General features: G+C 37.7%; 1 protein-coding gene across 1 annotated transcript; it reads right to left on the bottom strand.

The window, feature by feature from the left end:
- Positions 1 to 1,375: 1,375 nt before the first annotated feature.
- Positions 1,376 to 25,327, bottom strand: antxr1a (ANTXR cell adhesion molecule 1a). Its single transcript, XM_041998711.1, has 18 exons — positions 24,829 to 25,327; positions 21,484 to 21,555; positions 21,326 to 21,397; positions 20,712 to 20,793; positions 20,502 to 20,535; positions 18,358 to 18,437; positions 17,708 to 17,776; positions 17,474 to 17,554; positions 16,869 to 16,929; positions 16,014 to 16,112; positions 13,211 to 13,280; positions 13,031 to 13,109; positions 12,597 to 12,692; positions 10,823 to 10,864; positions 9,915 to 10,010; positions 9,640 to 9,807; positions 8,541 to 8,621; positions 1,376 to 5,804 (listed from the first exon to the last, which is right to left on the bottom strand). The coding sequence occupies exons 1-18, from the start codon at positions 24,984 to 24,986 to the stop codon at positions 5,388 to 5,390; spliced, it is 1,857 nt and encodes a 618-aa protein (XP_041854645.1). The 5' UTR covers positions 24,987 to 25,327; the 3' UTR covers positions 1,376 to 5,387.
- Between the last annotated feature and the right edge of the window lie 297 nt (positions 25,328 to 25,624).

The raw sequence follows: 25,624 nt of genomic DNA, 5'->3' as shown, positions 1-25,624 counted from the left end.
ACGTCAAAGGAGCACCTGTATGAACAAGAGAAGACACTGTCCTGTTTGGATGTCTTGTGTTGTTGCTCTTTTAAATGCAATCTTTCAGTCAAAATGTGTGTATATCACTGTTGCATATTATCTGCTTCTCACTGTTTCATTTCTCTGAAACATGTTGCATCATTGTTTTTATTATTATTGTAGTTTATCTGTGGTGGCAGGGACTGGGGCTGGCATCTTTATTGCCTTTTTTTTTTCTTGTTTAAGATGTTTCCGTAGGCTTGTGAACCCATATAGGCTTATTTACAATCTTGCTCAACACATGTTACATGTACGCAAACTTTCCATGTTTGTTTATGCAGTTTGATTTCTGAGGCAGTGGAAGTTAAAGCTGCTGACTGAGAGAAGTTACATTTTGAAAACCCCACTGGCTCATTTCCTCTTTTAGTGCAATGATTTGTAGGTTAGTTGGGATTTTTTTGTTTTTCTTTTCTTTGGCAGCTAATAATTTAAAGAGTTTTTACTACACAGTTGAAGTAAACCACAGTCCTGAATCATTCCAAGCCACAGGTCAATACTTCTTTATAACTGCAGCTCAATTTGCCAGTTTTGACTGTTCCCATCTCAAACTTAGTTCTGAGGACATGCAGCGTACCGCAGAAGAAGCATCACAAGTCGGGTCATAAAAAAAGTTTTCAAATCTGTTACTGTGTAAAATCTTCCTTCCAATCCTTGTTCTTCTGCCTTGGCTGCATCTTATTTGTACTATCACATTTTGACTAGTTACTGAATGAAGTCCTGGTTGTGTATTTCTGAGTTTTAAACAACTACCTAAAATAAAAGAAGTAAGGAAAAAAGTTACTAACATGAAGTAGCACCTCAGTTGAACTCAGCTGCTAGCCCTCACCCTAAAACCATGACTGCTGCCATTACATTAGTGGGACCATTTTAGCTTGTTACAATATCCTGCTTTAATTTTTTAAATGGAATTTATATGATAGAAGTTACTTATTTCTTTTGAAAAGTGAATGTTATTGTCATTTTTGCCAAACCAAAAAAATCTCTCCAATGGCTTTGACAGTTGTAAACCAAAACATGCATATTTTGTACATGTTTTCTCCATTGTTGGTTTTTGTAGCCAAACTGTGTAAATGCTGGGTAAATTGGGATGTATGAAGGCATTTTGAGGCCCAGAGGGGACATACTTACTCCATACTTATGCGTTTACTGGGGGGAAAAAATTCAGTGCCATCTGTGTGTCTGCAATCCCAGGTGTCTTTGTTAAAAACCAGGGAAAAAATAATGTGCACACACTTGAAATGATCAATGAAGTAGGAGCCTTTACTTTATAGAACAAGTTCACAGCCTGTTTTTGAAGATTTTTAATTGCTTTTTCAATCAAGCCTGGATCTTTTCTTTAAACTACCCTTTTCCCCATTAAGCTGCTTCTGAGCCAGTGAAAGGGATGTAAAAATGGATAATGTTGTCACAGGTACTTCTGTAACCCATAATCTTCAGCTCTGTTTTTCCTATTTCAACTGGATGCATTGAGAAAGAACAGGACACCAAATACTTGTACCATATGTTTGAAGCTGTTAAGTTACCAGGAGTAGGATGCTATGAGTTCTTCTGATGCAATAAAGTGTGAAATGCAGCTCTCCTGAAGTGTCCAAGGTTATTGGATTATCGATAGAAACAAATACTTAAATGTTGGTTTCATCATTTTATTTAGATAAACAGTTGAAATTTATTCTAACATATACATTTGAGCTACCATTAAAAGTTCTTTTAGGTTTTGTTTCTTTTTACCATAAAATATATGCTTGAGAATTTAAGTACACATATACAGGGGGTGATTAAATTGTCCAAAGATTGGAAACAGTACCAAGTGTCTGGAAGATTGACACTGATGGTCTGGCGCAGACCCCTAAAACCATAAACGTGGAGACGATGGGCCTGATGTTGCTGTAAAGAGCTGTCAGGACTGACAGTGCAAAGTGGATGATGGCCAGGGTGGTCACACAAACCAACAGCGAATGCTGGAAGATTGCAGGCAGGATGCACAGCACTGCTTGGACCGACTTCAACCTCTGCACAGCTCTTCTTCCTCCACAGCAAAGACATGAGCAGCTGTTGTTTCTGGAAGTTTGTGATGAAGGCCAGGTGGAGCAGCTTGAGAACACTTGTTGGTCCAACACCTCTTGTGAGGAGAGCACACCTGCCAGCATCAGCCTGGGGAATGCATTCAGCTTCAACATGACTGAAAGGTAAGCAGCTAAGTTGTTGGTGAGAACAAGTGCAGTTTTCAGGAGAATTTCATTGCACACACTCACTACAATTATGGCCTTACACGCAGCTGCAGAGTAATTACTGAAGATGGCCATGGCGCTTAACATGAGCAACCTAATTTTGCCAAGTAAGGGGAGCGCCATGACTGTTTTTCTTTTATAAAAAGAGAATCATGTTAAGTATTTCAGGTGCTATTCTCTCTGCAGCAATCACACCTCTAGCAGCTGCCAGCAATCGAGCTGCAACAGCTTTAATCAAGGTGCCTTGAGTGGGATAAAATCAGTGTGTAACATTTAACTGAATGAATCAACCTGTTTCCAATTATCTCACCCAGTCAGAGTGAAGGTTGGTTTGGCGCAGACATTAATTTGTGCTGGAATAAACCAAAACTACACAATATGACTGTTAGTCCTTAGTTGCAGACTTTGAGTTCATGAAATAATAGTTTATGATAAATTTAGACAAAAATAAATTATTATGGCTATTTGTTTTATAGATTTCTGCATAATATGAATATGTGATGCAGTATTTGTATATGTTAAACATCTGTGCTCTCAAGTAGAAACACAAGCTGTTGTCAGTCAAGACATCTTGTAATTCCTGTGATGTCGGAAAACAACTGAAAATAGTCCAGAGCGAAGATGTTTCTGATGATTTTGAAGCAAAATGTTTAAAAAAAAATTACCAAGTGCAAAACAATAGTGTAGCATTTCTTTCTGTTGCCTCAGCTGTCCCTGAATTATGTCATTAATAATCAGTATCAGCACGCCTTTTTTGCAGCTTGTCCACATTTCCTGAGGATTAGATAGTGTCTAATATTTTCCAACATAGATCACTCCATTCTTGGATGTGACATAATGCAACATATTGACATCTGGAATTGGTTAAACATGCACTGCATATTTTTTTTCTCTCTCTTTCTGTTTTACCCAACCCAAAGAATGACCCTGTGCTTTTTTGCAAACAGCTTTTCTTCACTAAAAGAGTCCAAGGCAATGTCATTTTTGTATGTTAAATAAAATAAATAGGATGGTTTTGTATTCAATTCGGTGGATACAGATTCTTATTATATCCAAACATCCATCCATCCATTTTCTATATTCTCTTTTATCCTATTAAGAGTCATGGGGGCTGGAGCCTACCCTGGCTGCCTTCAAGAGTCATGATTCACCCTGGATGGATATATCCTAACATAATGACATAAAATACACTTAAGATGAACACTCTGGAGACTTGAGAAATAATCATTTTAGTTTCTACAAATTCTTTCCTTGCATTTAGCTGGAAACTGTAAGATCTGCTGTCATGACATAACACTAGACTCATTTATTTTCTGTAACTCACAAGCACTTGCATACCTAAACACACAGTGTTAAAACATTTACATGAAACTTTACTAGAAGCTGTGGATGGGTGAGACAAATAGTGTGCAAAGCATTTCCCTGATTCTGAGACATTTATCTGCATCTGAATAAAGCCAAACATCATAATTCATTGTTTACTCAGAGAAAAGGGCAGTTATGATTCATTAGGGTGGTGGAATATGATATACAGGTCAGACTTTTTTTTCCACTGCTGTCTTAGTGTGCATATCTTTGTCAGCAAATCTATTTAAAACTTCAAACCTACAATCTTATTTTCAAAAAAAGTTGAAACACTGTCAATAATAATAATGAAGTTTTTTAAAAAGGACTGCAGTGATTTGCAAAACAATATAAACTTATGGCAGATTGAAAATATAGTTCAAATTTAGACACATTTTTTGGTTAAAAAAAAGTTTATAATCTTTTTAAAAAAAATTAAATAAACACTTGATGAAACATCAAATTAATTTGATCAGCTTGTCAAGAACAGACTCTGTGTTGAGTATTTTGGGAATAACACAACTCATTGCTGTACAAATGCAAGTTAAAAGTCTACCTGCAAAAGGAAAAATGTAAATAAAAAACAAACCAAAACATGGGTTTTGCATACTCTTGGCTAAAGTTGAGAGGAACCATCTTGTCTGTGCAGTTTAAAAGCCTGTACATTTTTGAACATGGCATGTGTACTATAGCTTGCCCATCTGTGAATGCACCATTAATATTGAACAATACTGAATAGGTTTTGAAGCACCATATGCTGCCATCCAGATGACTGCTTGTTGCTTATTTCAGAAATGCATTACAAAACCACATTCTGCAGGTATTGCACCAGCGTGGCTGCAACATGTACCAAATGTGCCCTCAGCTATCAAGTGGCTAAATTAGGAAAGTATAGGAGTAAGTACTTGGTCTCATTAGAACCCAAAAAGAATTAATTTAATAAGCTCGGTGTAAGGAGCATTGGATTGCATACTAAATTAATATATGCCCCTTTGTGCAGGTAAACGTTTTAAGATAATGTTTTTAGAACAAAAGATTAGTTTCACATTGCATGTTGCGTTTGTGCCACTTTCTGTCTGCAAAAAATAGTATACCCAAAAATAAAAATTACAAATAAGTGTATTTACATTATATGAAACAGTATAAAAATTTGATATAAAAAGGGGGAAAAAAACTCTCAAGCATTATTGCATGCAGTTGTTTAACATTCAAAAATAAAAATAAAAACTTTAAATGTAATTTATGGTGAACATTTGCAGCAGAAGTCCCATCCTTTATCAGGATTGTTACATTGGAAGTGAATGAAAGTGTATTTTTGGGTCATGACCATTCTGAATACAGATGTGCTTCTGTGCATTAGTACAAGCTGCTGATCCCCTGCTTGGTTCATCCAATCTTGAGTGGCATGAAGGGGTCAATAGGGCCTCTGGCACCTCTGAGAAACATGGACACAAATGTTTTGGAGCTGGTCTGCATGACCTCTTTTACATGGAATGTCTGTGGAGTGTAGTTCAAGCATCTTTGTAATTGCACTGTTGGGCTAGATGTGTACAAGTCACTGTAGACAAATAGCAAAAGAAGTTCTCATTACTCCTCTTCACAATATGAAAAAGCCACAGGTCACTGAGCATGACAGAAGGCACTAACTGTTCCTCAATGACAGCCACAGTCAACAATGGCTACAAGCTTAACGCTGCTGACATTCTGTGCTGCCTTTATCAGTTTTGTGTGGCACTAATGTCTCCTGCTCAAGCTTTACAGGCCAGGGTGAGGTGGTGGTCGGGCAGGTGGAGGGGCTCTTCCAGGGGGAGGTCCCAGTGGCGGAGGAGGCAGAGGGCCAACTGGAGAGGAACAAAGTGGAGGGGTGGGTGGCAACGCTGGTGGAGCAGGTATGTGCATGGTGGTCGGAGGAAGAGCCCGGTTGGGAGGTGGTGTGTAAGGAGGAGGAGTGATGGGAGGGGAAGGAGTGGTGGAAATGGGAGGAGGTGTTGGAGGAAGCGATGGAAGCGTGGAGAAGGAAAATGATAGTGGGCTGCTGGGAGTTGGGGGAAGGGTACCCTGTGGTGGAGGAGGACTCCCACTAGGAGGATTGTAGATGGGAGAAGATTGATGATTGAAGTGTGGGTAGCGGGGAGGGGGAGATTTGATGCGGGTGAAGTTCATACATCTTCCCTGAAAATGAAAAACAGATCAGGTTTTATCATCAGACAGTGATGCTTTTTAGTGCTGTTTTGGGTAAAACAAATGAGACAGTTCAATGAAATTGTGACACTAGATTACTGCACCTGGGAAAGTGAGGCCCTTTGTTTTTCTCAACCGCTTCACTTTTCTTAAAAAACAAAATGAGCAAACAAAATAAAATGTCCTGTGCTGCTTTGTCAGCAGATGATAATGACTCTCATTTAATGCTTCTCTTATTGCTTGAAACTAGACTAAACATAATTCTCCATTACAAGCCAATATACAGCCACTTAGCTGCACAAGTTAACAGCCCCCCATCCTCCATCCTTATCTCTTTACCCTTTCAAACAAGACCAGATTAAGCTAACCCCTAAAGTAGACCTGGGTGTTTCAATGGGCAAAGGAATGACAGTTTTGCCTCACAGTATGCTCCAGGTTAAAATTAATTCTGAAATAAAATTAGTTGTGGTCATATAAGTTGCAAAAATTAAAAAGAAAATAAAATTAATTTGGTCCTTTTTAATGATCAAAGGACATGGATATCACAGATTCTAAAGTCTCGTACACCACACAGTTAAATTCACAATCAGAGCTGAAGATAATGTACACACAATAACTTTCTTATGCTATGTGTTTAATTCAAACTAAACTCTAAAAACACACTGCTCTTCTAGTCCTCAGTAATCCACAAAATTCTGGCTTGGGTTTTTCTTTGGCAGACTTATGGAAAAACTGGGATCCTCCCTCCCTTCACTACATTTGTTAGGGCAAGTTGCAAAAGTGAGATGATAGATTTCTTATTGCAATAAGAACTAGCTTATTTACTGTTTCAGGAAACTAGAACCAAGTGGGTTTTTGTCAGTGCCCTAATGAACAGCGTTTATAGTGAGGATGAGTCACTTGTACATTTGTAATTAAAGTTGTGGGTTGGTTGTAAAGGAAACAGCAGGGAACATTACACAGTTTGACTGCAAGTGTAATAAGGCAAGCTAGTCAAACTTGGCCATCAACATAAAGCAGAACTTGGTCATTTTAAATAAATTAAAACATTTGTTATTTTCCTGTCACTGTTATCAATACACAAGACTATCTGTGGGAAAAGAAAGAGAATTCCTCTGGCTCACCCTACTGCTTCTAATCCAAGTATCCACCATGCCTGATCTGTGCTAAACACTGCTACTTCTGCAGTTACTATGGTTACTAGCTTGCACATGTATGATAACCTCCTCTGCAAGGAAGAAACAGAGTTGCAGCAGAGTAGATGGAGAACAGAAGGGACTTGCAACTTTTCTCTTTAAGGTTGCCATGTTTTTGCTTTTAAGGTTGATCGTTTTTCTGCAGGCCTCAGATGCAGAAACACCCATTCACTTCTCCATAAGCTGCTGGACTCCCAGTGCACTCCCCGGTGAGTGCTGTATAACTACACTGCACTACTAGACCAACTACACTACTTGTTGGCAAGATTAAATCTATTATGCACATTCTTTCTAATCAGCCACAGCATTAAAAGTTACTGCCTAATTTGTTAGAGGTAATAGGTTTTAAAGTGGTGTCAGGGTATGGATATCCATGGAAACCTAGAACTCCATGAATTCAGCTTGTTTTGAAACAACCAATAGAAGCTCATTTACTTTGGATTTTTATTAATTAGTTTTGTCATAGTTAGCTAAAGTTATACACACTATATATAAATATATATTCAGTATATGTGTGTGTGTGTGTGTTTAATCTAACTCTATATAAACTATTAATGAGATGGATTGTCAACTAATCTGGAAATTAAACTTTTAGAGCAAACTAAAACAGTTTATAGCTCTATGATATTTATGGCTGAAGTGTCACATCAGATGGAACCAATTTTACTGCGATTGTTGCATAATTTAATACACAATCAGCCAGACATACTGCAACTGCCATCTTCAAAACCATTTTTAAATAAAGCACACCTGCAAACTGGGCTCCTAGTATTTCTTTTCCAACAGCAGCAGTACTTGAGATGATCTTATCCTTGAGTTATGGTCACATGGGCATTATTACATCTGTATAGTCAGCTGTATATTCTTCAAAGACTTAACTGTCAATACAGCTGTGTGCTATCCTATGCATCTCTCTGTCAGTCTTTTAGGGTTTGTATTTAGGCAGCAGTCTCTGTCTTAGTTGTTGGTACATCCTCAGCTGAATTTGAGTTACTGTCTTACAGATTATACAAAAACAGTAAAATTACCTGATTTGGAAATTATCCTATAACACTCTTTATGTTGAAATAACAAACTGGAGGAGTGAATTTACAGTAGTCTAATAGTTTAGTCTTAGATCTACACTGTTATCTGTCTTGCATTGAAATGTGAATCATTATTTAAACAATACAATACAATTTTTTTCTATTGTAGATGACAGCCTTGGACTACAAATCACCTACTAACTGCAGAGTTCCCTGCACTTTCACCTACAGCTGGCCTTAACGGAATTACCATTGGCCTCTTTATAAGACTTTACCAGACATCTTTGCATTGCTCTGCTCCATAGCCAGACACTGTGCTCTAAATCCTCACTGACCACAGGTTTTCCCATGAGGCTCTCTTTTCACACTTCATTGCTTGCAGCTGGTCCATTTTCTCAACATTTTCAGATGAGAAAAAAAACTCTAAATGCTAATTGTCATTTGCCACATGGACAGTCAGTTGAGGAAACACAGGCTTATTTCATGTTTAGCTTTCATGGTCTTACCTTATCACCCGGATGAGGTCTCATCACAGATACACGGTCATAGCCTTTTCTTAAAAGCACCCACAATGCTTCCAATTTGCTCTGTGGAAATGGAAATTAAAAATATTACTCAAACAAGAAATACTAAATACTAAAAGGAGGTCATTTCTGACCTTCTTAAGTTAGAAGAAAAAAAATCAACAAAATAACAGCTTTCTGTTTGTGTTTTCCCCCACGCCACTCTCATACACACATAACTTCAGCTGCAATAAAATACACAATTTTATCTCATTATTACAGTTATTTCAAATTACAGAAGTGCCTTGAGTTCATTGTAAATTGACTCTTCATAGTTTTTAACAACAGTTAAAAAAACAGCTGTTATTCCTTACTAACTTCTGGCTGCGCAGCCCAACTCCCAGGAGGTCAGTCTAACAGGAGTCTGGCTTCTATTAAACATCCCCCACTGACTAGAAAGGCATCTCTCCTTTAACCCCATGCTGGCCTTAGAGGAAGGCTCTATATGCATTATTACCCTATTACCTAAGTATTATTGCCTTTACACATCTCCTGCCACTTTCGGTGCAAAATGTTAATAATACAATTGCCTGCATGTCCATGTTCAGGTACGTATCAGGTAATTTACAACAGATGTTGCACATTATGCAGCACACATGCAAGCAACTAAAAGTCTTTCTTCCTGTAGTGCTACTTCACAGTCATGAATGCTTTTGTTAATTAAATAATAATTTAGGCATATTCATAAATTTCTTAAGTAAATAACTCCCAAATTCTCCAAGAGTTTTTATGTTTATTTTCAAAAAGTCATCATTCCTACATGTTATGGTGTTTTTATTTGCAGTCAACACAGCATGTGCAGATTAATCCAATACTCCAGACCAGGGATCTCCAACTCATGTCCTTGTGAGCTACCGTCCTGCAGGTTTTGGATTTTTCCCTGATGCAACACACCTGACTCAAATAACTTGGTCATTAACAGGCTTGTGCAGAGATGTGTTGTAGTAAGAGACATCTAAAACCTGCAGGACAGTAGCTCACAATCATTGGAGTTGGAGATCCCTGCTCCAGACAATTTGCTCCTGGCTGTTTGCTTTGGTACCTTGATGGGTGAGTACCACTTGCGTGGCTCTGGGGGTTTGCGCATGCCATTGTTGAGAACCCGAGTCGGAGGCAGCACAAATTCCTGCTCAGGCATCTTCACTTTGGCATTTTTAGCCTTCTCCAGCTTAGCTCCTTCTTCAGTGGAGCCTTTCTCACCCCAGCGAACCTAACAACATGATTTGGTTTGTTTAATATTATTGGAAAATGGAGCCTTTAGTGAGACATTTTCAACAGTGCCAGTGGTAAATTTCTGACATCTTAAAAGCAACTCACCTCCATCCTTTTGATTCCCCCCACTCCTCTTCCTCCATAGTAAGAGGCATCAACAGTTGGCCATTTCTTCTTAGGGACTTCAAATTCCTCATCATCCTGAGGGATAATTTTGATAATAAAGCATTTATATATATATATATATATATATATATATATATATATATATATATATATATATATATATATATATAATTAATAAATGTCAAACCATCAAAAGGAAATCTGGCTATTAATTTAAAGCAAATTTTTCACCTCACTCCACAACCCTTATTTGGTCCCCTCTGCTGGCATTGTCCTATCAGAGGAAACTACTAAACCCACTGGCCAGACTTATGATGTTTCAACTCTATAATCCAGCCTGTCTGACTCTTAATCCACCAGGATGTCATATGGTGGAAAATGTAATGAAGTCTGAAGGTTTTCTTTGAGGCCTTGTAACCTAATTTTCTGTTTAATTTAGTGCAAATAAATGCAGTATTGTGCTTCACAGCCTTGGTTTAGACTTTATGCTTTTATGTCTTAGGGAAATAAATAAAAATCGACCTAAATTATTTTAATTTAATCATCAAATGTCATAAATCTTGTTAATCCAAATAAATTTTACATTAATTAGAATTTCAAGGATCCACAACTTGAAAAACGCAATAAATTTTCAACTGAAAAATGAGAGAGAAAATACTGTCAAAGGGTGTTAACTTACACCCCATTTAGATGAATTACCAAATAAGCGAAGAGAGTTTTAAGCCAAGGGTTGAGTGAATGATGCTGGATGGTCATTTAGATTTAAACTGTCAAAGCAAACTCAGGAATTACACGACTTAAACGCCAGCAGCTGCTGAAATCCTAAATCATGAGCACTCTTTGTTTATTTTTTTTAAGCCGTAAGAAACAGCATGTGTAGCTCCTACCGAACTGTCCTCCACAGCTGGGGGTGGCGGCTCATGGATGATCTGTGGGAGGCAAAAATCACATCTCAAAATGAAGGTAAGTGTTGTTACACATCAAAAGAAGACAGCATTTTTTCAAAGGTATGTTTTCTATATAACATGCATGTCAGAGCTTTGGGTCCTAGATGTGCAACAAGATGGTTACACATCAACACATGGCTGAGTAATTGTTTTTCCTCTTAACCACTTACAAGTGCAATGGACTGACCTAGAAACCTGCTATCCAGATTTTTTGTCCCGAAGTTGTTGATTAGCAGGTTCATAAATACAGTATTATGTGCCTTTATGCAAAGGAATGTTACTCATAAAATAGTATTAAATCTTTTCCTTCTGGTTGTCCTAATTATCTGCTGCAAACACTTCATCCATAAAGCTCTATTATCATCATGTTTTATCCAGTGTAATACAATGAGTCATATTTAAACTAAATGCAGTTAAATCAATCAAATTATTATTTAAAATCAACTCAAATCTTCCAATATGACTATTAACCGCCCCTCTTACACACACATACACACATACACACACATACACACACACACACACACGCACACTAAACACACTAAACACACTAAATCCTGGATCACATAGTGATTCTCTTTAGTAACCTAGCATCATTTTCCCAAACAAACTTGTTGTAAAAGCTGACATTTTCACTGGCAATTCTAAATTTCCCAGTTTGTTGTACTGGAAATATTGGAGTGCATTTTGAAGGAGAATCATGCTCTTTACTTAAAAAGGAGGAATTTTGACAGTGGGCTTCAGGGTAAAGAGGGAGGTTTCTTATTTGTTTTTTCTTTATGTGTGTGTGTGTGTATATATATATATATATATATATATATACATAAAGAATTGTATATTGTATAAATAATGGCAGACATGTTTTTACAAAAGCATCTAGAGCAGGTTGCATTCATACTTCTTATGAAACTTTGATGATTTAGAAATATATCAAACAACAAAAACAACAGAATTCTTATTTTCACAGCTGGTGAAGCTAATTATTTAGTGAAGTTGATGGAAGAACTTGTCTTAGCTCCTCTAGTGAATACAAAGAAGGAAGTAAAACTGGGAGGTCATCCATTGTGACCTTTAAAACCCAAATTACTTCAACAGCATAATAATTACTTAAACACCTGGTCACCAGTTGACCTTGACCTCCTCTGGCTGACGACTAAATTTAGCTTCTAGGACCCTTATGGAGTCACAGACCAACACCTTCGAACCATGGGAGAGTTGTAAAAGTCCATAAAATGCCTAGAGGGGGAATTATAAGGACCTGAAAAGACGTCTCTCTATTGTACAGTTTGGAAACAACATCACTGCATCACTTGAAGCAATCTGCAGCATGTGCACGCTTCTTATGAGACATGTTCAAAAATATCCACATTACATATTTAGGTGTTCATTGTACTACATGTAGTTTATTGTACATTTATTATGATCGCAAATAAGCAATGTAATCATTGCTTATTTGCGTATTTAAGGACCTTCAGTCGGAGAAATGATTGTCCAACTCTAAGTAAATAAACAGTCTAATGTTAATTATATTCATATTTTTTCCCCATGAAGGTTCTTGTTCATGTTCATGCCTGATTGGTATTATATTTTAGGTCTAAGTATTTTTTGGATTTATAGAATTATTACAAAGAATTAGACAAAATCCTGTCTTGTCACAACCTTTGATTCAAGAACATAAACAAAATATTGCAGTACAGTTCTTTAGAAAACTCACCACGGTGCAGCAGAGCGGCCAGAACCACCAGAGGAGAGCCAAGACCAGGAGCAGCATGAGGATGAGCAGAGCTATAGCCAGGATGGTTCCATCAGACTTTAACAAAGACAATATGATCAACACAAACTCTGCATATGTAGGATGCTAAATGTAAACCACTTCTCTTGGTTTAATGGTTTTTACCGGGAAGAAGCTTTTTAAGTTTTGTCTTCCATGGAGTTGGTACTTTAAAGCTGTGATTCTGCTGAAATACTTAAATGCCTTTGCAATTATCACTTAAACCTCTTCAGCATGAATTGCACTGTTTGGATTAGTGATTCTTGTTGATTTTTCCTTCTCTTTAAAAAAATCTGTTGTTAGTTGCTAGTTGTTTTAGATTTTAAACACACCCCAGTACCCACCCCCGTCATGCTACTTCAACATTTTGTACTCACACAGCTCACAGTGGTGATGGTGACTGAACTAGAGATGAAACTGAGACCTTCATTCATACTGACAAAGAGGTTTGCTGCCCTGGAACAGGAAAAAGATCTCTGTCATTTACTTTAAGCAGTCCTTTTGGAAAGTAAAGATTGTAAAAAAATGTGAACCCTTTCATAAATGCTAGGACTTACATCCCCTCATCCTGGAGCACCGGTGCAGGGCAGAGAAGGTAAGTATCTTCCACGATCAAAGGCTTCATCACTAGAGAAGTGGAATGAAAGGAGTTAAAGCTTTCTCAACACGCTTCCTAATAACAGTCAACAGTCATAATTAGTCATCTTTTAAAATATGCCATAGTTTACAGCTAGTTTTGTAAAACTTTGGTACCACATGACTCCATTTCAATTCGTAGAAACTGAAAACAAATATTTAGTATTCAGGGGAAGCAAAGTACATGATCACAGAACGACCCCCTATTGTTCTCTCTAACTACATTAGCAAACTGTCTATGAAGAAGAAGCTTTGCTGTGTGTCATCTGAAGACATCTGTACCCCTCATAGGAATAATTGTACAAACCATTTCCCCACAGTTTCTGTTTTAGAGGCATAATGAAGGTCTTCTTCAAGTCCAGCTGCCTGTTGGAAAAGTGGCTCTAACGAGCATCGTCACTTAAGGCCAGTGCTTATCCTGGCAGGAGGAAAGAATACCCAAGAACTTAGGAAATCAGCACAAGTGGCTGCCCTTTACTGGAGAAATAAAATGGAAGGGAGAGGGGTGGAGGTGACCAGCGCTGCCAAAAAACACCTACACGTCACAACAAACAAGGCCAAAAATCAGAGTGTGTCTCTGCACCATTCTCCTAAAATACATATTCAAAGCTAAGGACAAACTGGAGAAAAGCCCAGTAAAGAGATGGAAGGACCTAAACTGCTGCAGTTTGCATATTTCCACAAGATCCCTTGAGGATAAAGATACTGGCCAACAACCTAAGTCCAAGTCATGTTATTTTATGGAGCCGTTTACTCCTCAACCAACAAAATTGGTTATGTTTTACTTTGAGAGGTAGATAAGTATCCAGCGGTCTGCTTCGAGTAGTGACTTAGTTTAAATAATTGTTACAAAAGAAAGCAAATATACAAATTTTGAGAGACTATTGGAATGTGCCATCAGCAGTTTCCAAGTGAAATAGATTCTGAAGAAACTGTAGTATGCATCCTCACAGAGAAACATTCCATTTCATACTTAAAGCAAACATGCTATAACATAACAGTTACCTAAGTTATGAAGGTTTTGACATTCATATTCATTATATAGTCAAAAGAGTCTCAGAGTTGTTATCTTATGCACCTAAAGGCTTGCCTTGCAGCAATAACACAGAGTTATCCACTGCAACATCTGTCACATAACAGCAAATAGCTCAAGACAAGACCTGCCAAATCCCTGTGCGCCTGAATGTATTTGCAGCTACTTTTTCCTGGAGACACAAACTCAAACATTAATTCATCTGCTTAACACATGTACTTGCATCAGACTGTTTTCCTTTTTACCAGTTCATTGTATCTGCAGGAGTTGGCTTGGGCACATAAGGACGGATTATCAAAGAATTGTTTTTCTGTATAGATGTTCATCTCCAGGGAACCAGGAAGAAAATGAAGGAAATCACCTCCCTGGACACCACAATCACAAAGTTAAACATACATATGATTGTGGATTGGAAAACCTGAGACAGTAGAACCAGTTGTTTGTTGATGAGACTGCTGGTATCAGGTCTAACATCACTCTCTCCACCAAAAACCCTTCGTATCCCACTGTTTTCTGTTTCTCTGATCTTGTTTCATTTTCTGTTTTGGCTGAAGTGGTCAGCCATCTGAAGCCCAGTATGCGCCCCCTTGGAACATTATTCCCACCTGTGCCTTTAAAGTGGTTTTTGATACTGTTTCTCCCCATGTGCTGTCCATCATTACCATCAGTCTTCTGACTGGGACTGCTCCAGCTGATTTTAAACATGCAATAAATCATTTAACAGCCTTGATCGATATGTTCTGTCTAATTTTAGACCTTTTTCTAAACTGAATTTTCTTTTCAAGGCGCTGGAGAAAGTCATTTTCACAAGCTTTTCACAAGCTTCTTGAACATAAATTGTTGTCACTGAAATATTTCAGTCTGGTTATAAAGCACATCATAGCACAGAATTAGCACATTTAACATTTTTGAATGGTCCTTCGTTAACTGCAGACTCAAAGGATCCGAGTCTCTCATTTGGAGCACTGTAGACATTAAAGGAATTTCTCTTGACTTGGTTCAGGCTCACCTGCCCTGAGAACACGCAACTATGGAAGGTGGTAATTTTTTTAAAACCTGAATGATATAAAAACTTTTCAAGAGAGCTTTTTTTTGTTGTTTGTTTTTAGCCGTATTGTTTCTAAATCTTCATCATCGTGGGGCATGGTGACAAACATTCAAATAAAGAAAATCTCATTCACAAGATAAAAAAAAGATATATGCACTACAAATTTAACTCATTTAGATAGAATAACATTAAAAAAGAAACGTAATTTTTCATTTTAGTTCAGAGAAGCTGACATTTTATTGTGCCTTGGTGCTGGTAAGTATCTTCTGCAGCCTCTGAAGCTGCGGAGTGGAAAGATTTTTTTAACTTTTACAGTGAGATGCTTGTAAAGAGCAGAGGGAATCTGGCTGTGTTAAGAACTTTTGTCTCTCACTGCCTTATGTGTGGTGCTGCCTCTCTTTTATCTCTTCCTTTTGCCCTTTATTAAGGCTATAAAAAGGATACAATACCAGGTTTAAAAAAGCCACGATACCAGCAGCATGTTTGATGAAAGAAGATTCCTGTTGTGCAGCAGAAGCCGTTCACTCAACAGATTATTTACAATTATTTCTGATTATTTCATTCTAAAATTACTGAGTCAGTGTGTACTGAGCAAAGATATTGATGCCTTTGAAAATACTTTGTCAGTTTGATGTTCACTTACTCTTAGTTAAGGTGTCATTGATTCGGTAGCTGCACAAGACTTTGTCAACATTTCGGGCGTGGAGGAATCCATTTCCCCTCACCACCACCTGGAAGGACTCTGGTTGGAGAAAGACAAACACATAGACTGTTATCTCACTGTGATATCTACATGTAAGGTTATTATGAGGTCTTTCTTTCCAAAGTAACACATAGCTCCACACCTACCCAATGCAAAACTAACCCAACTGCCATTATTGTCATCTGAATTTATCAGTCTGATTTTGTTTCATACAGATGTACTTCAGTGTTCAACCCTTGAAAACTGATAGCTTACTAAAGTGACTAATATGCTGGTAAATATTACTAAAGACTGAATGTTGTAATTAACCAAAAATAAAAGGAATTTAATTTGACTTTAGGATAAATTAAATGGTAAATGGTAAATGGTCCGTATTTATATAGCGCTTTTCTGTACCAGGATACCCAAAGCGCTTTACAGTATACAGCACATTCACCCATTCACACACACATTCACACACTAAATTCACTAAATTAGAGCTTTATGGTTTAATTGATGCATGAATGACATCAGTCTATTTGCTGAGATATATTCCCTGTGACCAGAGGAACATTATTTATGTCCTTTTTAATTTTATTTTTATGTTATTTTGAACAAACAACAAACCCACAGGCTCCAATTATGAGAAATGGAGAAGTAACAGTTTGAATTGGAGGATTTTAATAGTCTTAGAAAAAAAAAACATCTAAATATGTCAGACAAAAAAAATTTATATGGGAGGTTGTATCGGTTAAGATGTGTCAGATTCAGTTGACTGAGTAGAAGCTGAACAAAAGGAGATCTTTCTTGTTGTACCTCCTGCACAGATGCTGGAGGGCTCTGCTGCCAGAATCTCAATACAGGACTTCTTCAGGATCTGAGGAGACAATGAGAAAAGCATCATGGTTGATGTAATAATGGAAATAATGCTGCCCTGTTACACTTTATTTCATCCACTTTGAATGATCAGGATCAGCTATGATACACATTTATCTTTATTAATGTTTAATCATGCAAATGTGTTGTGCTGAGTATATGTTGCTGTCTAGGAAGACACTTTTTCTGACCCTAAAAAGCAGGAAGACTGATTCATGACCCACAACCATACTCACATGAGTAAGAAGCAACAGCTTACAGTTTGCTCTTAATCAGTTCCAGATGCCGACCTTCATTTCTTTTCAACAGACCTCACATCCCTGAGCTCCATTGTGCTCTATTTCATAACAAAACCCATACAAGAAGTAGGGCAGAGCTCCACTTTACCCAATTTCTTGCATGATTTTTGTTAAGCATTTCAGTGGATTAACATAATGATAGACTGGAGAGATTATAAAGAAGTCATTTCAATCAAAATGACACCTAATCTCCTGGCAGCATAATTTGTGCTTTGTAAATGTGTGTAGGCACAAATGAATGCTTACTGAATCGATGACCCCTTGCAAAGCCTCAAATCCATCATTTACAGGAAAGACGTGGTCTTTGCTATCAGCTATTTTTGCCAGCTAGAAAGGAAACAAATTATTACAATCACAAGCGATAAGTGGCACTACAAAGTGATAAGTTAGTCTGAACCAAATCAATTTCATTTACATTTACAGAACTATTTTTGCTCTCAAGCTTAGGTGTTATGAGAATAAAACTTTAAAAACACCCACCTGTGTCTCATTGAAGTCCTTCACCCCTACACAGTAAACCGAGGCACCCAGACTTCTGGAGCGGTTGGCCTGTCAGGTATGCCCACAGATTCAAAGCAAAAAACAGGAAGAAGCTCAGCGCCTGGGTCCAATTATACCTCTGCCTTCCACAAACATCATCCAAAGCAAAAAAGGAGCATGTTTGTCTGACCTCTGATGAGGTTTTATGAGAAATTGGGCAATAATTTGTTTTAACTGAATAATGTTATTCACATGTCATATTACAATAGAATGTCACACAGATGTCTGAGTGCCAAACAGAATATATGAGATCTTAATTTCCAAGTTAACTATGTTGTTCATGCTGAATGGCACAAGACTTCAGACATTTCCCAAGAACATTTCTAGCTACTGAGAACCTCAGCCCCTCTTAAACTCTGCTGTCAACAAATGTCTGAGGGCATTCAGAACTGAGCATTCAGTGCTTGAATGGTCAGGATGGCGGATAAATGAATAGATTCCAGCTGCAGACATTCTTCCTTTAAGATCAAAGTGATGATGTATCGCGTGACAGTATTTCATCTGGTCCATCAGATGTTCAGTCATGTGTTTCACCTGGTCATAGTTCTTTCATAGTTTTTTTTTTTGTTTTTTGTTTTTTTTTCACTCACCTCCCTCTCAGCATAGAAGAAAAGATCCTCATGCAGCTCTCCATCTGTCAGAGCTATGATAACACTGGCTGTGCGATAACCTACAAATAGAAGGAATTTGGTTACAGCAACATATCAAGAAAACTGAAATTTAGTGTTACATGATGCAAACCTTTTCAGTGTGACTGCATCACAAGCTCTAAGAATGATGAGTCCACCACAATTTTTTTACAGTGGAATATTTTAAGATTCTCTTTCATCCTTCAAATACATGGTCAATGAATGTGGACAAAATTCTTTCTTTCCACATATAAGTCTGCATAAATTGTTTTCATAGAGCATCAAGCTTGTTTCTTCCTGATGACCCATCCATGAGAGCTGTTTGCTGAAGCTTTATGGAGACATAGTTGCACAGTAAAACAGTGGACCCCCTCTGTACTTCAGTCTGCTTAATCCTCCTGAAGGCTAATTGCAGTCAAACATGGGTTTTAATTTGATCTTCTTAGGCTTGATTAACAAGTTTCTATCAAAACCAAGGAAGTTTTCCTGGGTTTCTCAGATGTCAGCTCTACCTCACTGCTGTTTGGTAATAACATAACATTTTTGGGAAATGGGTAACTTAAAATACGTTATTATCTTTATATAACCTTCTCCTGCTTTGTTGGCTTGGAAGGATGTAACTATCAGCTTGACAGATGCTTGGAAGAGCCTGTGGTTGTTCATTATTGGAAAAAAGTTTGATGAGTCAGAGATTTTACACAACAGTACAAATAAGCTAATTAGGCCCAGAGGTTCATTTCTCTTATGGTGTGTGTTTCAAATTTTTACACTATTGTACAAAAATAAAACAATCATGCTTAAAATGTTAAATGGGGCACTAAGCGGAAATTCATCATTTCCAGATAGAAGGAATTAAAAAATGGCTATGTGAAGAACTAGAGGTGTAATTTCATCTGGAGTATAGCATGACGTCACACACCGTCTTTCTGTGTTGATCTCCAGCTCCATGTTTACTAGCCGGTCAGGGCCCATATACGTTATATATGAATCATCACCTCCTCACTCCTCTCGGAGCACTCGCCTCTTCCTCCCTACAACAAGTGAGCAATGGTTGTACGTATTTTTGAAGCGAAATGGCTGAGAGCGGAACAAAACATTCACCAGCAGACGACCAGGATTCGACATTCGAGGTAGAGGGAGGTGTGGCACATGTTGGTCTACTGGCAGCGCACAACAGCAAACCTTGCTGTGAAACAATTTTGCTTTTTGCCCCTTTAAATAAAACTTATCTTCAGTTATCTTCAGTTTTTGTTACAGAGACAAGTTCATCTTGTTTTGTTTTGTTTTTTGTTTGTTTGTTTTTATTTTGTTGTTGTTTTTTTTTAATGTCCACAAGGGCAGAAACTGTAACTGGGTGTTCTTATAATTCTGCACAGTGCTGTAACCGTTTGTCAACAACTTGTTGGTCAGGTGGTTTAATGTGGATAACTTCTTGACTTTACAAACAGAAAAAGGACAGAAAGCTTCTTCATAGAGCTGAAATGTTGTATGATGCAGATCCTCTTCCCCCAAATTTTGGGTGTCCTCCACGCTAAGAACTGATTTCAAGGTATGGTGTGTAAGAAATGAGTGAAAGAATGAACAGTGGCATTCCAGACATAAACTTGTTTCCATCTGTGAGTGGATCTAGTGGCCTCAGGTGCAGTGATGACAGCACTACAGTGAACTTCAGGATTGTTTATATGTGTACTGTCTTCTTCTATGTCAATTTTAAGGTGTTACCTATCCAAAATAGTGCTCTTTCATTTGTCAAAAAAAGCTGGTACTGCAGTTTTAAAGCTCAGAGGGTTCTCATTCAACACACAGAGATGTTTGTCCATTCAGAGACATGACAGTAAAAGTGGTGGCACAAATATGGCAGCTGCCATGCATGTGGACCCACAGCAAGTAGATATAATTGACTCATTCTAAGAAAATAAAAACATAACAGTTATTTTATTTAAGTGGTTGGATACTAATAGAAACACTGTTTTTAATGATATATCACATTTTTCTGTCATTGACCTTTGATTTTGTTACACACTGCACCTTTAATGCAAACACCCAGGTACAGACAAAATGCAGGTAATGTTGTAATGCAATGTAATGATGCAGGGAATACACACCTTCTGTGTTTCCATAGTAAATCTGCTCACTAGCCTGTGAAGAAAGAGGAGCTGGATTGAAACAATCAGCCCAGTGGCATGCAGTGAATGAAGGAATTCCTCTCTCCTCTAATACAACAAGCATTTAATGTTTTGATTTGTATGGTGCATGTTCTGGAGCCAGAGCAGGTAGACCAGGTGCCAGCTTAGAGTTTGATGCTGTCGGCTTACCCTCTGGATGCCCTCATGCATGAAAGTGTCTCCTCCTGGTCGAACTGCATAGAGCTCCTCCAGACCTTTACGAATACGTTCCCTGTACAGGCATAAAGAAGAAAAGTTTTGATAATGTTATCAGGTTGAAATTTTACTTTATCAGATGCATTTGTGATCATTTTTTAAATCAAAACCAGACCCACTGAGATATGGTAACATATACAAAAAGTTTCCATTAAAAAATGGAAGCAACGTGTAACAAATTAATACAGTTAAACAGTTTTAAAGTATACTGGCTTGCAGCACCGTTACACAGATAGGAAACGAGTCATTTGTAGAAAAACATTTGACAGACACATTGAACTTGCGAAAAGATTTTTCTCAGGAAAGACAGTTCCATAAACTGCTCACAATATGTCAAGTCTTGCGATTAAGTAGTTGTCCAGACGGATTACACTTTAGACAGATCACAGCAAGGGAAAGTATCTGTCTGGATTCTCTGCTTGGCCATACAAAATCGTAGATCATAACTGAGTGTGACCTCTGTCCAAATCTGCTATTACACTCATTTCTTTCAGCTGTATGATGCAGAAGCAAAGGATTAAATGCATTTTGAAAGGATCTGCATCCACCTGTCTTCTGTCAAGCTCATCAAGGTCTGTCCCTCAGTGGAGAATACAATGAAGGACATCCGCAACTGTGGGCTGGGAAAAGAGAGGAGACAAATGCACTCTGTTAGATCAGTAATCAGGTTTTGATACATCATTTCCCACTGACATCTGGTGTTTACCTTATAAATTTATGTGCTAGATGTTCAACAAAGTGGTAGATTTCATTCCAGTGGTTCTGTACACTCCCAGATCTAAGAAGTGAAAGGACAAATTAAATTAAGCATGGCTGTTTCAACCACTGCTGTGTGTCTAAACAACAGGAGCATGTTTAATGACAGAGGAGCACAGATAATGTAGTCGTCATCCCTTCTATATAGGAACAGTTTGAAAAAGACACAAAACAGAGCACTCACTGGGAAAAAAGTACCTAATTGTACCTTTTAGGGGTAAGGCTTGTCACCGGGTAATACCCTCAAAGATACTGTTGTTGTTTGTTCCTTTTAAAGACCAGTATTGTACCTCTGGTGACCGTTTTGTACGCTAAATTAAAAGTAGAACATGTCTCCTATCATAGCAGAAAAGAAAGACGATGGTTTTTCTCCATTACACATACATTTATATGCCAGTGAATACATCTGAGGTAATGTGGGGTTCAATGTCTTGCCCACAGAAACTTCAACATCTGGGGGTTGGGGCTCAAACATCCAACCTTCTCACTAGCAGACAACTACACTTCCTTGTGAGCTACAGTCAGGCTGATGAAAAAAATGAAGATAATCTGACACAAGTAAAATAAAAATAAGTGTGTGTTAAATCAAAATAAAAAAATGAAATGCACAAATCTAAATTTACATATAAACTTGCTCTTCTTTCCTCAACACTGCACAACCATATGACCTTTATGCACTGCACAACCTTTCTTTCTTACAGAAATGTACTCCTACTGTACCCTTGTTTCTGAGTGCATAGTGGGTAGCTGTGTTGGGTTACATCTTTTTGCAGGAGTTTAATTTATTTACATTTGTTTTTATTTACACCTTTGTTTAACCAGGGAAGTTGGTTGGGAACCATTTCTCATTTGCAACAATGACCTAGTCAAGGGGAGGTGGCAAAAAGGCAATCTATACAATGATTCATTCACATAAAGAATAAAAATAAGTCAAAATCATAATGAAAAATTTAATAAAATAAAAACAACCATTCGCACACAACATATACATTTACACTCAACAAGGAAATCACAAGAAACATTAGAAGCAGATACACTGATCAGAAACCATTGTTGTAATAGATAATTAAATGATTATTTATCCATCACCTACTTATTTAGTTTCTTTATGTTGTCATTTCCCTGGACTTCTGGTGTCTGCAGCTGTTTCCAGTTGGGCTATTCAATGATTCATTGAAATAGATTACCTATAAAAAGAGCAGCTGAACAGAAATGACCTACAGAATAGTTTTGTTTGGTTAAATGCGTCACAGCTGGTTTACTCCAAGGTGTAGCAATGATGTCATGCTCCTTGGATTACTGTTGATATTTTCTTAATGCACCTGAAATATTTCACAATTATTTTACTCAAACTGTACTCTCATTAAACTTTCATGCAGCCAGCTGTGTAATCACATCTCTGTCAGAGTGGATATTAATTGACTCACACTCTTCCATCTCACTTTCTGCTTGTCACATTTTAACTTGATGTTTTACTCGGCTACATTGCAATGGCGACAAAGGTCACTGTTTCCTGCTTTGCTGGGAGAAAAACTGCAAGCTTGTATGTCGTGTGTGTGTGTCACTGCTGATTCTTATCAAAACACCTTTCATTTAGACTGTTTTTATGTGTCTCTTACTTCTCAAACACATATTTTCCATTGTTACCATGACACAAGTCCCAGCACAAGCAGCTCAGCCAAGAAACATTGAAACATTGAAACATCTGGACCAAATGGAGAGAGGCAGTGCAGACATAAAGAGACAAGGAGAGAGTAGGCAGATACTGCAAGAGGACAGCAGGGACAGGTGAAGGATATTGCAGCTAAAAGGCCACAAAAAGTCCTCTCTGAAGAAAAGACAATACAGTAAAGTAAAAGGAGCAGGTTAAGCAGTAAACTGATGCTTGATAATAAAGGCTGTCATGACACATAAATCTGGGTCAAACACAGCTTACATAAACAGTTTCTCTATTACACAGATGTGTTTGATTATTCCTCCCAGAAACAGCAGTGTGCCTGCAGTTGGCATAGACATGTGCTGCAGGACAACTGGAAAATTTACAAGCTCTCTAAACAGTTGAGCCATAGAAAAATCTTTCGATCACATCCCTCCACTCCCAGCAAAATTAGTAATTTCATGAGATCAAGAAATGTTTTCCTCATTCACTCAATTCACATACAAATTCACACAACAGTTCTCACTGGTGGGCACATCAAAGGGGTCACCGACCCTCCCAATGAAGCTTTTATTTTTGGTCTGAGGAAGCCAGGGATTGTAACTCAAGCAAACTTTTACAAAAATGTCAAAAGGTAAGGGCTCCGTCCAAAAATAAAAGCCTGACTTACCTCTTTAATGCTACACGAGACTGTATAACAAAAGCGATTGCTCACTTCTTGTTTTGTAAAGCATGAAAATTTAAGTTTACTCTTAAGTGTCTTGTGTATTCCCTGCTCAGATTTGCAACAAGAAATTAGAAGCCGTATCAAACCCCCTCCACAGAGAAAATGACATAATAACTTGGTCAAGTAAACCCTCTAAACAAAGCAGTAGCCAACATATGAACAAATGCTTTGTTTCATTGCCAAAAGAAAGCAAAAAGATGACTCAACTCTAAATTGGATTCATGGATAAATGATCAAAGCAACCCAATGACTTATCTTTGCTCCTGCACAAGATGCACAGACTATGTTGAAGGTCAAAGAATATGAGCAAATCTTCTGTAAAAGTATTAATTAAATACTTAATGCCCGATTCAACAGCAACACAGCAGTCAACAGCAATGCTTACAGTCTGTGCAGCCTGCAGCTGACTGATGAATGGGGAGAGTGCCAATACACCACTAATCATTACCATATGTAGACACATGCCATAATATTATTTAAAAAGAGCATATTAGAGTCTTGCATCACCAAGCCTTTGTTTCTGCATCACTTGACAACAGAGGAGCTATTATAACAGAATAGATGATGGCATCATTAAAACATTAAAACAAGTTAACATGTTAACAGGGTGCTAGCTGGGAGAAGCATTAAATAAATATATTTATATGTAATATAAATATATGCTTTCATGATGATGCAAAAAGCATGTAGTCATGGTGCCCTTATAATGACCTCAATATAATCTTAATATAATACTATCAACTGGTTACAAGTTAGTGGAATGTACAAGTAATGTTCAGAAATCAAAGATAACATGTATAAAATTAAGATAACATTTTTTTGACCATAAATAGCTTTCACATGTCAACAAAAACCTTCATAGACATCCATTACCTGGAATAGTGTCCGCTTATGTATGTTAAATAACTTACTTGTCCAAAACAAAGTAGAGATCAAAGCCTCCAAAGCATGAGGATGACTGAGCCGGCCTCCTGTCCTGGTTTGGTCCAGCGTAAACAGAAGTGAGACCAACCAGCATGGCACCAAACATCAATGGAAACCAGAAGCTTCTACTCCAGCACAGAGGCATTACTCCAATTAAAACAGGTCTCAGATCAATCACACGATGAAAACGATCACTTTAAAGTGAAGATGTATGAACATAAGTTGGTCTTCCTTGCAGATTCGTATTGCAATCTTCATCAGATGTTTTCAGCTGAAAGAAAAGCAGTAATCCTTGGTAGAGCTGAGTGGGACTCTGGATTTGAAAGGGAGGAGTGAGACAGTGCTGAAGACACCTTCACATCTCTGAGTCCAACATAGTATGCACAAAGATGAGAGGAGCCCCCCACCCTTCCTCTAATCCTGCTTTTTGTTTATGTCAAGACCATGCAACAGAAAAATCCTCAAACCCAGGATGTCTGTGCTAAACTTTCCTTGTGTTTTAAATTCTTTCTCTCTCTCTTTCTCTCTCACTCGCTGAGTATAAAGAGTGATTAAGGCCATGAAGTGAAAACATCAGAATCTTCTGACTCTTCCTGCCACCTAGTGGTGATAAAAGGCTCCTTTTCTAGTGTCAAGAAATAGTGACATCAAATACCGAAGAACCCTGAACAACTTGGAACAAATACAAGACCTGAGACCAATCTGAGTCACTTTTCTAAAGAGCTTCTTTGATGCATTGCAATGGATTTGAAAAGAAAGAGTTTTATTCCACTAACCTGTCTG

Source organism: Melanotaenia boesemani, chromosome 11, assembly GCF_017639745.1.
Source record: "Melanotaenia boesemani isolate fMelBoe1 chromosome 11, fMelBoe1.pri, whole genome shotgun sequence".
Classification (NCBI taxonomy): Eukaryota; Metazoa; Chordata; class Actinopteri; order Atheriniformes; family Melanotaeniidae; genus Melanotaenia; species Melanotaenia boesemani.
This window is presented reverse-complemented; position numbering and strand designations above follow the sequence as displayed.

Excerpts from the sequence above, each read along its gene's own strand:
- antxr1a (XM_041998711.1), bottom strand. The coding sequence starts at position 24,986 with ATGCCTCTGTGCTGGAGTAGAAGCTTCTGGTTTCCATTGATGTTTGGT. Across the intron at positions 12,693-13,030 it reads CCATCACCACTGTGAGCTGT|TCTGATGGAACCATCCTGGC; the intron begins GTGAGTACAAAA and ends TCTTTGTTAAAG. Across the intron at positions 8,622-9,639 it reads AGTGGTACTCACCCATCAAG|AGCAAATTGGAAGCATTGTG; the intron begins GTACCAAAGCAA and ends CCATTTCCACAG.